Raw genomic sequence first — 14217 nt, 5'->3', positions numbered from 1 at the left:
GTAGATTGATAAAGAAGGGCCTTAGAGCTAACAGTGGCAATAATACCTAGATTCAGGCCACAGATGCCTTACTAGTTCCCTGCCTACTCCCTTTTATCCACACAAGTTTCACACTGAAGATTTCCACATGACATGCATGATGTTCTAGAACTTTTATACCCATCCCCATCGTACTTCTCAGGAAAGTACTGACTCCCCTCAGGTCATTTCTGAATATAGCCTATTTCCAAGTACAAGTAAGGATCAAAAAATATTATGTAGTTGAAGAAAAATTGAGCTGTGTGTTGAGTAGGGGATTGCTGCTTCTTGAGATTATACACTATGAACCAGAGATCAGAAAAGTCTACAACACGTTGGAGGGTGGATCTTTTTCCCTTACGGTGTTCCCTTTTGGATTTTTGGCTTACTTGTTTTTCCTAGCCAGCCCCCCTAGTTAAAGGGTGGCTTGGGACGTTGAACCTCAAGGTTTCATGATGGAGGCCCAGAAGAAGGTACAATATTTTCCAGGTTATGGTGAATTGTGCAAATATACCATTCGTTCCCATAGTCCACTTCTCAGCATTGTCGAAATGTGTATCTCCTCCCAGGCCTTCTCCAGGTGCAAATGCATGGGCTAGAGTCCCCCGAGGCCCATCGAATGGATAGGAATCCCCGTGATCTAAACAAGTGGGGAGAAACACCAACAGGATTTAGTCTTTCTAGCAATTTTTGAAGGGTACCTAATATCACAGTGAACAGAAAACTTTTTCAATAGCATTGACACTTCTCATATAAATAGGTTTACTTTTCAATATTCATTTTTTATAAGAAGAAGCTCACATGCCAATGAGTAACCTATCCATTAAAAGAATAAAAGGGATATTTTGTATTTTAAAGATAGTAAGCATTAAAAATAAAAAATGTTCTTTTGATATTGTATTTGTTGCAATGTCTATTAATTGGCACAAGGCATACTGTAGACTATGACCATGCCACAGATTACAAAAGGAGAAAGAGTGGATGGTCATTCAATCACAACCTCGTCCACTGACTGGAATGTGAACATGTTGGCAGAGTGCTTTCAATGTATGATTCGGGGTTAGGTGGGGAGGAATAAATTAGGAGTTTGCGATTAAATATACACACTACTATATATAAAATATAACCAACAAGGACCTACTGTATAGCACAGGGAACTATACTCAATATTTTGTAATAACCTATAAGGGAAAAGAATCTGAAAAAGAATGTATATATATATATATATATATATATATACACACACACACACACACACACACACACACACACATATATATAACTGAATCACTTTGTTGTACACCTAAAACTAACACAATATTGTAAATCAACTATACTTCAATAAAAAATAAAATTAATAAGAAAAACAAAAAACCAAACAAAAATATGATTTGACTAAGACAATTATAGTAAATTGAACAAGTGTGTGATTTCTGTTTCTAGAGCACAATATAATTTAAGGAAGCATCAAAAAAAGAAAAAGAAAATTTCTCTGTAATTTTGATATACTTTCATGCATAAAATTCATGAAAGCAATAAAGGTGTTTATAAAATTACAACTTTCAAAGCTTAATATTCTTTTGTATTATTATCTACATTTAATTAAAAGTTCATTACAAATATAATAGAAAAGGAGGAAGAATAAAACGAGAGATATTATAGAAACTACATTTCACAGTTTTTCAGGATTTTCGTGAGCATATCTTTTTTTATTAAAAACCAACAAAACAAATTCTGGTGTGCCATTCCCCGGGTTTCAGTGCAGTGTTGTTTAATCAGATTACATGCCCTGAAGTCCTGGTTAAAAGGCAGCACAGTCCCTAGTTAACTCTGTTTTAGGGAACAGAGCACAAGCTTGGAAGATCAAGAGACAGCCAGATGTTAACTCCATCACCTCCAGAGCTGCCCTGAGCCCACTGCCCTGCTAGTTCACTGTGGGGTGGCCTTGGTCCTCTGGGAGAACAGGATCTGCCATGGACCAGGCCACACCCAGGGCCACCTCTCAAGGGGTCACACTCAGGACTTACTTGATCTTCTCTCTCCTAGCTTCTAAGCATGTATCTCCCCAGTGATATCAGATTAAAATTAAGATAAGGACTGAAATAGGACACTTAGAAATGTTATCTGTGAAGGGGAAGAGGCAGTGATACTCACCTTGACTCTGAGGAAACTGAGAGGGGAAAGGAATTACATGGCCTTTCCATCATCTACTACTAGACATGCTTCTCTGAAAAGGGTTCCATTCCTCGCTGCGGGGAGTTGGGGGATGGAGAAGTGGGCAGGTTGGAGGCAGGCCTGGCATCTCCAAAAGGTGGTATGCAAGTGTGGACAAGACGGCAATGCCAGTCACTCTCCTAAACATTGCTGCACGGGAAAGCTGTCAGGGCTCCTGTGAAATTAATCCTCAGTGAGGATTCAAGGTGGGACATCCTTGGCTAATATGGGAGGGGGTATATGGCGATGGGCATCATCATGGGAATAGAATGAGGTCAGATGACCTTCTAGCCAATGGGAAAGTTAAATCTGACAGCGTTTGTCCCTGATGGGGCAATACCACTATGAAAGCTGATTATGCTGAGTCCATTCTACAGCTCAGTCTACTGATGACAAAAAATGCTGAGAACTCCTCTGGTTTTATATTCTGGCCAGACAAAGATTGTGACTTTGCCATGACCTTGTCCTCTGCCCTTCACAACTGTGTGAAGGAGGATTGTGTTGATCACATGGATTAAATACTGTAGAAGGAAAAGTGTTGAAACATTTCTCCTCTGATTAGTAGACAAAATCTAAGAAGCACCACAGTACCTCCAGTTTCAAAAGATATCATAATATCTGCTTCTCCTGAGTTTATTCTGACAAAGCTCAGAGGGACGGCGCTACTCCAGGCCTGCAGGGCCATCTCCACTGCTTTGTCCACTTCTGCAGAAGTCATGGAAGGTGTGTATTTGGATATTCTGTGAAAACAGAAAGAACATGTTTTGCTTTCAGTAAGTGCTCCTAAGTGAAGAAAGCAAGAATTACATCAAGGTTGTATTAAAAATAAAAATATTGAACATAAATCTACAACTTAGATTTTTTTCTCCAAAATAATAATTCTTATTTTGCTTTCATATTTGTTAAATTACTGAAACATGTTAAGCAGTAAGAAAAATGAAGGAGAGAAATGAAAGAGTTGAGATAATCTGGTGCTGAAACAGTTTGGCTTTCATTGTTATTATATATCACTAACTTTAAAGAACAATACCTTGTGTAACTTTAAGAGTAGCCGGAAGTCCATTTTCCCTAAAGTGGTTTTAACTGAGAAGGGACCTCTTTCCCCAAAAGGTACTGAAAATTTTCAATTGTAAAAAATAAAAACACAGAGTTTTGAGGGTTTTCAAATTCTTGTTCAGAGACCGTCAGGATTTCCCCAGGGCCATGGGGGAATGTTTTTTCTTAAAATAATATGTATCTTAAAGGGGAAGTGCTAGCTCCTCACAAGGATGCTCACTTGAACTGAAAAAGGCTTGAGTCTTTTATCAAGTCCTGGCCTGGCAATGACATCAGAAGGCAGAAAAATACAGACCATTTTGGACAAACAGTGGGTGGAGACAGTTGGTGTTTTTCTAGGACATGCCATGCTGGAGGCCAGGGGCTGGGGGTTCTTGGCAGCATGGAAAGGAAGGGCGGGAGAAAGGAACTGCCACCCAGAACCTTGGACTCAGATGGAATCATGGGTGCAGAGTTAGAAGTGAATTCTGTGAGAGCCAATCTTGAGAGCAGACACCTAGCCAACTTTCTCTTTCTGCAGCTCCTAGTCCAGGCCCTTGCACATAGTAGGCACTTAGCAAACACTCGCTAAGTGGATGAACTAATGAATAAAAGCTCGTGTTTAAAAAAAGGGCCTACTCAGTAGTTCTCAAAGTTTAGGACTTGTGATAACTACTTAGGAAACTTGTTAAACACACATGTATGATCCAGAAATCTGCATTTCACAAGTATTCTAGGTTATTCTGATGCAGGTGGTGCATTCTCAGCTAGAAACCAACAGTGGTTATCTTGGGGGCCCAAAAGGAAGGGACCATGTCCCACAGAGAGGATGGGAAATAGCTAAACCTCAGTAATGGAGAGGGAAGGATCAAGGAGATCTCTAACTCCAGGGACTGGGGCCAAGAGGGGGGACGTAGGTGTCCGGGGGGAAACCAGAAGGACCCTTGAAGGGACCATTTAGTGTTTTCAGAATATGCCACGCCCACTGCATAATATGAAACTGTGATTTATCATGGCTCTGTGTAGTTGGTATCTCGAAGTTCGCTCACATTATAGACAAGCTATCCATCCCCACAGAGCTGCTTGTGTGTTGGGCTGGAGAAGACAGAGATGGAGAAGGGATGACACCAGAAAGGAAGAGCACATGGACAGAGGTCCTGACCCAGGGTCTGGAGACTGACACAGCAGCAGTGATGACAGCTAATGTTCTGTGAATACACACTATGTGCTGGACCTTGTTCTAGGCACTTTTAAATGTGGTACGCACTCTAACCCTCACAGCAACCTTCACAGATAATAGTAACACTCTACGTTTTATGACTAGTCAGGACTTGAGCCCAGTTCTTTACGACTCCAAAGCCTATGCACACAAGCACTATGCTATATTTTGTCTTTTGCAGTCCTTTGGGCTATGTTAAAAGGAGTTATTCTGAGATCCAGTAGCTATATAGACAGAGTACTAAGATAGTCTCTAGTTCCTTTTTGGGTGGGGCGGGGGAGAAGGAGAGTTGTTTGGGAGCAACTGGATGGGCAGTGTGGAGGGTGCTTTTGGGACTGCCCAAAATATTATCACAAGAATATTATACTTCTTTCAGTCCCAAATTAGCTTGATCTCTCCCCTTGTCTTTGCTGTGCATAATCACTGACTAAAATTCTATGATACAGTTTATTTTAAGAAATGACAGAAAAAACGTCATGAGTTTATATAAAATATTTCTGTCTTGCCCTTAATCATCTCATAATCTTTTGGGTGTTTAATTCCTTATAGGGTGTTTCTTCCCCAAATGCTTTGATTTTTGTGGAATTCTTACGCTGGAGCAGAGGCTAATAATTGTGTTCAGCACCACCTTAATGGACTCTTAGGCTCATAGCAACAGACAAGTGGCCTAGAGGAATCATCTGATCTCTCTTTGGGTTTGAGCCCCCATTTGATCACAGGGAATCACTGGTGTGCTGCTACAGTTTAACAACCAGTTCTATGACCAAAACTCCTCGTCTGTAGGGTTTGCTGATTTCCATACTGTAAGTACCCTCACTATGGCTAATTTCAACAACCAACTTGCCATGAGTGAACGTAAAGTTGGGAGGAGATGAGTAGCAGCACATCATTTCCATCATACAGATAAGAGATGTAAATGACCTCGTGAATATAGATAATAGTAAAATGTAGTATAATAATTAGGAAGCACCATGGACGGTCCAATGGAGGAGGGTGGGCCAACCTGGGAAGGAGGCCTGTACTGGCCCCACAAATGGATGCAGGCTGAGGGGCTGGAATTCTGGCCTGAAAACCCAGAGTACAGTGAGGGTGTAGATTCTGGTTGGGTGAATGAGTCCTCTTGGATCATGCGGAATCCTTGTTCCACCTGGGACAGGAGGAATCCAGAGGATGGCCAGGCTCAACTGTGGAGGTGGAGGGGGGATAAGGTGGGAGATGGGAGAGCCTGGGGCTAGGGGCTGACTGGCTCCTGCTTTGCCTACAAGTCAGGCTCAGATGTCACTGGCCAGTCCCTGGGTGACTTGGTAGCTCCCTCCATGTGCTGCCACAGTTCTCTGCTTAGACCTGTAGTTTCACACTTCTCACCCGGAGCTGTGACTGTTTGTATGTGTGTCTCCCCCAAAGAAGAGGAAAGGTGATCTACTCACCTTTACATCTCCAAAACTGAATGCCTATGGTAGACATTTAATAAATTGTCAATAAATTATTATTGGAATTAATAAAAAATTAATTTATTAGTAGGTGAGTTTATTTACTTCTGATTTAGAAGATTGTTTTAAGAAAACTGGTTGGTACCATCAGGTTATTAATCCTAGACTAGTTTATTTTTCTTTAGAGAAAAATGTGTTGTCTCTGATAAAATTGTAATGCCTAAAACGGCCAGCCATTATGATACTCTTGAGATCATATTTTCTAGTGAATTCTCCACTGTCATTTTCTAAAGATTAGACCTAAAAAGTTCTTACGCTCTCTTATGATTGTGATGAGTCATGATTTTTTTGCGGTACGCGGGCCTTTCACCGTTGTGGCCTCTCCCGCCGCGGAGCAACAGGCTCCGGACGCGCAGGCTCAGCGGCCACGGCCCACGGGTGCAGCCGCCCCGCGGCATGCGGGATCCTCCCGGACCGGGGCACGAACCCGCGTCCCCTGCATCGGCAGGCAGACTCTCAACCACTGCGTCACCAGGGAAGCCCGAGTCATGATTTTTATACAGATCAGAAGGAAGATATTTTTAAATGAAAAGAAAGAAGGAGAGAAAGGCTCTTTCTCTCTGAATTTGGAAAGACTCGATCTCATTACCTGTATGTCAAAGTATTTTTTTTCCATTTGGGTTCACCTGGGAAGAGGCGATAGTTTGCCACATCAGGAACTCCACAGCGAGGCCTCTTGATCACATCCATGGTGGCCCGGTCTAACTTCCCGGTGACTCGGAGGCCGAAGAAAGCCTGCAGCTCCTTAATGTTTTTAACCATGGAATTGCCTCCTCTCGCAATCATCTCACCAATCTGGTGCCCTCCTTTCTTTGTGTAATATTTGTCAAGGTATGCCTGAAATGGAGAGGCAGGCTGACATCCACAGCACAATCTCTGAACAACACTTATGCTCAGGTAAGACAGGGACGGTATTCTTGATAGGCTAAAGATAGTGTGCAGAGCATATTCCCACTTTTGAAAAAATTAGATATATTTGCGTAGATGAAGCTTAGACAGATATATGCCAAGTTATTAACAACAATTGTCTTTGGGCGGTGGGATTTTTAGATTTTTTTATGTGCATGCCTTTTATACTTTTTCTACAATGAATAGTAGCTTGAAGAGAAAAAAATAATGGAAGGAGAATAATGTGAACATTTTCCCCACGGACCATTTATTTGTCATTGAGGTCTTTACCAATTTGTAAAACAAAGACTCTCCTATTTTTCTAGTAAGCAGTTATTTGTGTCGTATTTTCATTATACATTATGCAAGATCAGAATGTTCTTAACTCTCTGTGGCTTTATGTTGCAGCCTCTCATCTTATACAAAGGCAGCAGGTCAATCTGTTTCCCAGCTGAGACTTTTAATTAATTCAGGTGTGTTCAATACATGGGGTGCAAATTGTTTCCAAGGGGCATGTTTCCTAGGACTGGCTCTTTGCCCCTTGAAGCAAATGAAATTAGCCATAAATTATAATGCTTTTACTTGTGCTTAAAGGCTTAAAACCCTAATGTACCACTCAAAACACTCTGTATGACTTCTTGGGTGAAGTGAGTGAGACAGAGTCGTGAAAATGCAGGGTCAGAGCCTGCTGTTGGCCCAAGAATTTCACCCACCCAACTTATTTCAGGAAAACAAAAAGCAGCTAAATCTTTATATCTATATTTTATTAAATATAAAATTTTATATTTGTATATTATTATAAAGTACTTATTTGTTGTATATAAATAATATTATTTATATATTTTTGAAAAATATTTAATGGCATGGAGTAGTGAAGTCAATATAATGGCAATATACTGAGAAAGGTAGAAGTAAAATATTTATACATAATTTCATAAATAAAATCGTATAATGTAAATAGATTATATTCATGTTTATTATATCTGTATATTAATATAATCATGTTAACATCTATATTAACACTTAAAATTAAGACATTAATCAAGACATTGATAATTAACATATATATAATTTATAATGAACATAAGTAACATAAATAATGGAAGGAAATAAGTCTGAATATTAATCTTGTTTATCTCTGGGTTTTAAAATTATGGGTGACAATTTATTCTTTACCCTTTCCTATATCCCAAAGTTTTCTGCTATGAACATGAACTGTAATTGTTAAGGAAAAAAGAAAAGGAGTAAGACTCGCTCACTTGTTTGGACAAGGTGTTCTGTGTCTTTACCGTGGGGTCAACCAATCCTTACTCCTTGCCCTGCTTATGAGAGGAGCTCACTTCCCTGGCGGTCGTTCTTTGTAAAATTCTTACTGAGATGAGAACCCAAGAGGAGGAAAAGGGCGATGGAGCCCTGAAACAAAGCCCTGCTCTTTGTTTCAGGGCAGGTGCCCTGAAACAAAGGTGTAACTATTTGCTTTCATTTCCATGTCTGGTTAGGCCATTTTAAATCAACATTTTATGTTCCTGATCTTTTTGGCAGAGTGATGTTGATTCTCTGAGCCATTCTGTTTGCTCAAGCTGATGCTGTGATAACACTATGCTCATGGTAAGTCTGAATTACTCTCTTCAGAGGTGAGCTCTGTGCGGAAAGCCAGATGCTCCATATTTTCTGAGGCCATTTTGATTTCAAATATTTTATTTCCTTGTTAGGTTATGTGTTACACTTACACTCTAAATTCTAATTTTGGTTTTATGAAATATGGTCATATAAGAAGATGCTTCTGATATATTAAGTGAAAAGAGGTTTACAACTATTATTATAGTACAAGCCACCTTTGTAAAGAGAAGTCTGTGCATATTAATACACACAGATATATAGTCCTAAACTAGGACTAGGATGAGGAAGTGGGTGGGGGGTTGCCAAATACTCAATGATCAAGAAAAATAATGTTTAATGAAATGTTTTTGGAAAAAATAAAAATTAATGCATAAAATCTATGATGGACAAAATATCAACATTTTAAATAAAGACAGGGTCCAAGCTTGTGTCACTCCTTCATGTTAGTCCCAGCACTGAGTCATAGAAAGGGTTTTGAAAAATGTAGACTAAGGGATTAACAGTGGTTATATTTTAGTGATGGAATTGAGAATAATTCATTTTTAGTTATATATGTTTTATATATTTTTTTTTCAAAATATGCTTAAGATGCTAGACCTGCAACTCAAAAGGTTTAAGGCAAGTCATAGTAAATAGGATTAAAACTATCTTTAATGGAGTAAAGATAAAATCAAAAACTATTTCTACTTAAAGAGACCACAAGGATTGGTTACTGCAGTGACACAGGTGAGTTGCTCCCTACTGGGTGCTCCCACGGAATGTGGTTCTTAGACTAGTGAACACCTGCCACCTTGTACCACAGTCTACCAGCTTCTCATCACTCTCACCTCTGGTTTCTCAGGCTGGGGATCGTGATGCCTTCACAGATATGGCCCTGGCCTGACCCAGTTCTAGGTGCAGAGTGGATGTTCAGTTACCATTTGAGCTATTTTTCTTTAGGTAAAATATAGAAAATATGCTTCTTTGAAGAATTATCAAGCTCTCTGAAGTACAGAGAGCCCAAATTATTCTGTACACTTTCTTGCCAAAGTTATTGATGAGGTTTTAGCATACTTTTCAGAGTCAAAATGTTCAGTTAGGCACAAAGATGCCCACTTAGAACTGTGTTTGTGTTCTACTCTAACACTTGTGTGCTGTTGGCTCAACACCTAATTGTGGGCCTGGGTCAAAGATTTCAGGACTCACCAGAATTGTCCTACGTGCCTCCCCACCCTCCGTACTCCCCCACTGTTGAAACCACAGGAGTCTAGGGTTGGCAATATGGTGGTCCCCTCTCTGTGTCTCCAACAATATTTGACAGATAAGAATAGCAGAGGCCTTGAGGGCAGTCCCAGAAGCTAGTGGCCCAGGTCCCCCCTCCCAACTCTTCTTTCAGTGCACTTTCCTAGTGTCCTTCCTGAGAGTGAAGAGCTTAAAGTTCAGATTTAAGTGTGCTTCAGGACAAAGTGAAGTTCAAGATACGGTTCTTCAATATTTCTTTCTGTTTTGGCTAAGTCACAGGAATGGAACTGTGGGAACTTTTTGTTTTGTGACAAATCCTAGGTTCTAAAAATCTTGGGCAATTCCTTTTGGTGTCAGGTTTCTCGTCTATAACATGGGGTTGGTGTCTATCCTACCCACACCAGTATGAGGATCCAATGAGATCCTTAGTGTGAAAATACTTTGAAATGTATCAAAAGACTTTAAAATGTATATACCTTTTTACTCATTAATTACACTTCTGGAAATCTATCCTGAAAAAAATAATCCTTTAGATTAGGCTGATGTACAAAAATGTTCATAGAAACATTATTCATATGGAAATATTCCATGTATCCAACAAAGGAAATGGCTAAATAAATTATAACTCACTTATATTCTGAAATATTTGTAACTTTATAACATGATCTTTATGAACATAGTATAAAATCAAAATTTTATTGTGTTATAATAATAAGAAAGGTAGGAACCAAATTTTGAGTATAATGACAATTAAAAAATATCTTTATGCACAGAAAGTCAAATGGTAGTAAAGGTACCTGAATTTAACAGTTTGTATTTGGAAGGTTTTTTGTTTATTTTCTTTAATTATAAGCTCATAATAATGTGATAATAAAATCTTATATTATTTTAAGGACAATTTAACAGCCTGTATTAAATGTTGTATTGATATTATTATTTAAAAAAAACCAAAAAGTAGAATAAAACTCTGGATTATGAGACTAAGTATTTCATCATTTTCCAAGCCTTTATGATAATTAGCCAATCAGAATTTAAAAGATACAAGTGGGCATTAAATCAACTAAAAACCTGTTTATCTTTTCAAGCATAGATTATCGTGTTCATGGGTTTAGGAAGAAGTGAATAGTATTTGGAAACGTTTCCTGCCTCGAGTTTCCAGGCACAGGAAACTATTTGTTATCTCTTAGTGAGCGATCTAGAAAGAAGAGAGTAGTGTAGAAGGGGCTTAACCTGACCTGGACCCCCAGGCCCCAGGTGTATGCTGGCCTGGCCTGACTCTGAGACTCAGCCAGTATCTTCTTGCCATGGTAGCCCGATGCTCCAATCCAAGTTCTTTCAGTCCCTGGCTGCTGCACTCGCTCTTTTCTCTGCCTGGACTGCTCTGTCTCCAGATCTTCACACGACTGTGAAGTTCAGGTTCACATAGCTCTTTATCTCAAATATCACTTCCTCAGAGAATCCTTCCTGGACTACTCAAGTGAAAATACCCCCCAGGGTCCCAGTAACTCGCTATCATCCTAATTTATTTTTTAATATCACTTGGGGACTTATTGATTGACTTGTTTGTCTCCTCCCAGCATCTTCCCACTCCTCCATCATCCCCATGCCAGCGCCATAAGAACAGGGACTTGTTTTGTTCACTGATGTTTGTCCAGTGCTTAGAACAGGTCCTGGCACATAGCATACAGTAAACTTTCAATAAATAATTGCTGAATGAATTAACTTAAGCTATTTTTATGAAATAAGTCTATTTTCATGTCATTTCACTTGTTGTACTGTAAGGCTGCCTAAGTTGTTAAATATTTCTATAAACTATAAGATGGGACAGTAATTCTTTCTAGGCACTGGGATCCGCTTGAGAGGTTTGCCCTGATCATTCCAGCTTGCTGCCATGGCCTCAGTATGACCCTCCTTCTGGAAGTCCCAAAGCCTCTAGTTTCTGAATCAGGGTGGCATGAGGCTGGGTGATGGAAGATTACATTTGGAGAGAAGAGATTCAAAGCTTGGTGGCACCAGCAAAATACAATTTGAAATAGACCCCCAGTATTGTGAGATATGTTATTTGGAATTTAGTTCGTCTGAAAGTGGGCTCAAGTCAAAGGAAGTTCAATTCAACAGGTCTGTGCTTGGCATCCACTGTGCTGTTTACATGCAGGGCTGATGTTCAAAATCTTTAACGACTGGTGTGGCAGGGGGATGGACCAATTAGAATGGAAGAGTGGTGTAAACAGTCAGTAGGGACACGCAGGTGTGTACAGGTGACAATCAGCTCTGCAACGTGTACCCAGGTGTAGCCTGGCAGGTAGGAAAGCAACCCTGAGGCAGGGTTGGCAATCACAGATGTGCTATCATTTTGACAGACACTTGAAACAAAGGCTCTGGTGCAAAAACATCTCACTTACACACCTTTCATGAATGTTGGAAATTCCTTCATTGAAGACTTGTTTCTTAAGGTTAAAGTTCGCCACTTCCCTTTAAATGTTAAAAACAAAACACTTGGAAGCAAATATACATTGAATCACTTTGAGTCACACTTAGTCTTTGAAGAAATTCTGATATGTATTATTTTATCAGATCCTTTCCGACAGTCAGGGAAGATTTTAAAGGAGGGGAAGGTACAGAAATTGTAAGTAAATAAGGTACTTGGTGAATATGTTTTAGAGAGGAGAGACCCTCACATGAGAAGCAGGTAGCTACCCAGCAAAAACTTGGTTCACTTCCATTTTTTTTTTTTTTTTTTTGTGGTACACGGGCCTCTCAGTGTTGTGGAGCACAGGCTCCAGATGCGCAGGCTCAGTGGCCATGGCTCACGGGCCTAGCCGCTCCGCGGCATGTGGGATCTTCCTGGACTGGGGCACGAACCCATGTCCCCTGCATCAGCAGGCGGACTCTCAACCACTGCGCCACCAGGGAAGCCCGGTTCACTTCAAATTTTGATCAAGTTTGCCCTGAGTACAAGAGCCATTTTTCTAAAAAGTGAACACAGGAAATCTTTCTGTTGCGATTGTTAGGAATCTTAGCACTAAGTTTCCGACCCACCTCTACTGTGCAAATCTTACACTTTGATTTTTATTTTTCTGCCCTTATTTTTCCTCCTACGTTGCTCCTCAAATACTTCTTTTGTCTTTTTTTGTAATGCATGTATTTTTGCTAGCCGCCTCAAATTCTGTGTGCAGCAAGATACCTGGATAGACATTCATTCATTTATTTATGCAATCATGCAACACAGGCACTCAGTGTGTACCAGACACCAGCCTTAGCTGTACAGGGGATCATATCCATTAGACTTTAGTGGACTTAGAAGATGATTTCAAAGCCATAACAGATTTTCCTTATTTTCTCATTATCCCCTTTAGGTTTTCTGGGGCAGGAGGGGGAAGAGGGAATTGTGCAAAGATTCACAAACCTGTGCGAGGTGGTAGCTGTTCCTTGAGGTCCTGGGGGTGGCTGCAAATAGGGAGGGGGCTGCAGTGGAAAACTTCAGAGCCGTGACGAGGAGGACAGCAAGGCCAGATGCAGGGAGCACCTTCATCTCCTCCTGGTGGCTTGGTAATTATAGCAGCCCGGGGGATGGCAGACAGTGCACGTTTGCACTTCGACCTTGAGCTGCTTTTATAGAGTCAAACAGGTCTGGGCCCTCAGAGCAAGGATGATTCATGTCTCAAAAGGTAATTATACAGCTCCTTTCTCCGCTGATGACGGGGTAACACAGCAGTACACAGGAGTCAGGGAGCCTTCACTCTTTGCAATTTACCAAGTGGCAAAACGAGAAAAACAGTCACTTTTAATGCAGTTTTCGGCTACTTACATGAATTGGAGTAAACGTGATTAATTTGAACCCACATCAACTGAAACATTTGATGAGTCTCAGTTTGGGGCTTTTCCATTCTGCTGGCAGAGAAGGTAAATGAGTAGAATATACTTTAACTTGTCCTCTACCTCTGGGCTCCCCACACATCTACCCCATTCACCTTCTTCTGTATCCACTTGGACATTTCTCAGAAACAAATGCTGTTTATAATGATGGTTCTGGGACACGTAAGATCCTGAATCATCAAGGAAGCATTGCATTATACCATGCTGACTTAGGGTGGAAGGTGCACTGGTAATTGTTAGAAAGCTTTTGAATAAGTTAACATAAGAGAGATGTTCTTCATTAACCGAAACCGTCAATTCCCCATTCTCTGTGCACTCTGGTTAACTGGAGTCATACTCTTGTTCCTGGCTCTGATTTGGATGGATCCTGATTTAGAGATAGCACGGAGAAATGGTGTTGTATGGTGGAAAAAGTACTTTGGCATCAGACAAACTGAGATTAAATTTTGTTTAAGGTACTTCCTAGCTGGGTGACTTTGGGCAAGTTATGTAACCTCTCTGAACATCATTTTTTTTTTAATCTGCAAAAGACTGACAGTAATACTGTGTGTAAGCCCCTCATATTACAGAGGTAGCAGAGCATGTGACATGGTGTCTGTGGGTGTCACTTGCATCCAGTAGACCTGGGTTCAAGTC

The 14217-nt window shown here is 40.3% G+C and overlaps 1 protein-coding gene across 1 annotated transcript in view; it reads right to left on the bottom strand.

The window, feature by feature from the left end:
- MMP20 (matrix metallopeptidase 20) overlaps window positions 1–13237 on the bottom strand; it is a 50195-nt gene extending 36958 nt beyond the window's left edge. Inside the window, exons 1-4 of the mRNA XM_024737351.1 lie at window positions 13112–13237; window positions 6566–6813; window positions 2824–2972; window positions 533–658 (exon numbers count right to left, since the gene is read on the bottom strand). Coding sequence (XP_024593119.1) covers window positions 533–658; window positions 2824–2972; window positions 6566–6813; window positions 13112–13237 — 649 coding nt within the window. The remainder of the gene's footprint in view (window positions 1–532; window positions 659–2823; window positions 2973–6565; window positions 6814–13111) is intronic.
- Between the last annotated feature and the right edge of the window lie 980 nt (window positions 13238–14217).

The sequence above is a fragment of the Neophocaena asiaeorientalis genome, unplaced genomic scaffold (genome assembly GCF_003031525.2).
Source record: "Neophocaena asiaeorientalis asiaeorientalis breed wild unplaced genomic scaffold, Neophocaena_asiaeorientalis_V1.1 scaffold266, whole genome shotgun sequence".
Classification (NCBI taxonomy): Eukaryota; Metazoa; Chordata; class Mammalia; order Artiodactyla; family Phocoenidae; genus Neophocaena; species Neophocaena asiaeorientalis.
The sequence above is the reverse complement of the archived record's forward strand: the minus strand, read 5'-3'. Positions and strand labels throughout refer to the sequence as shown.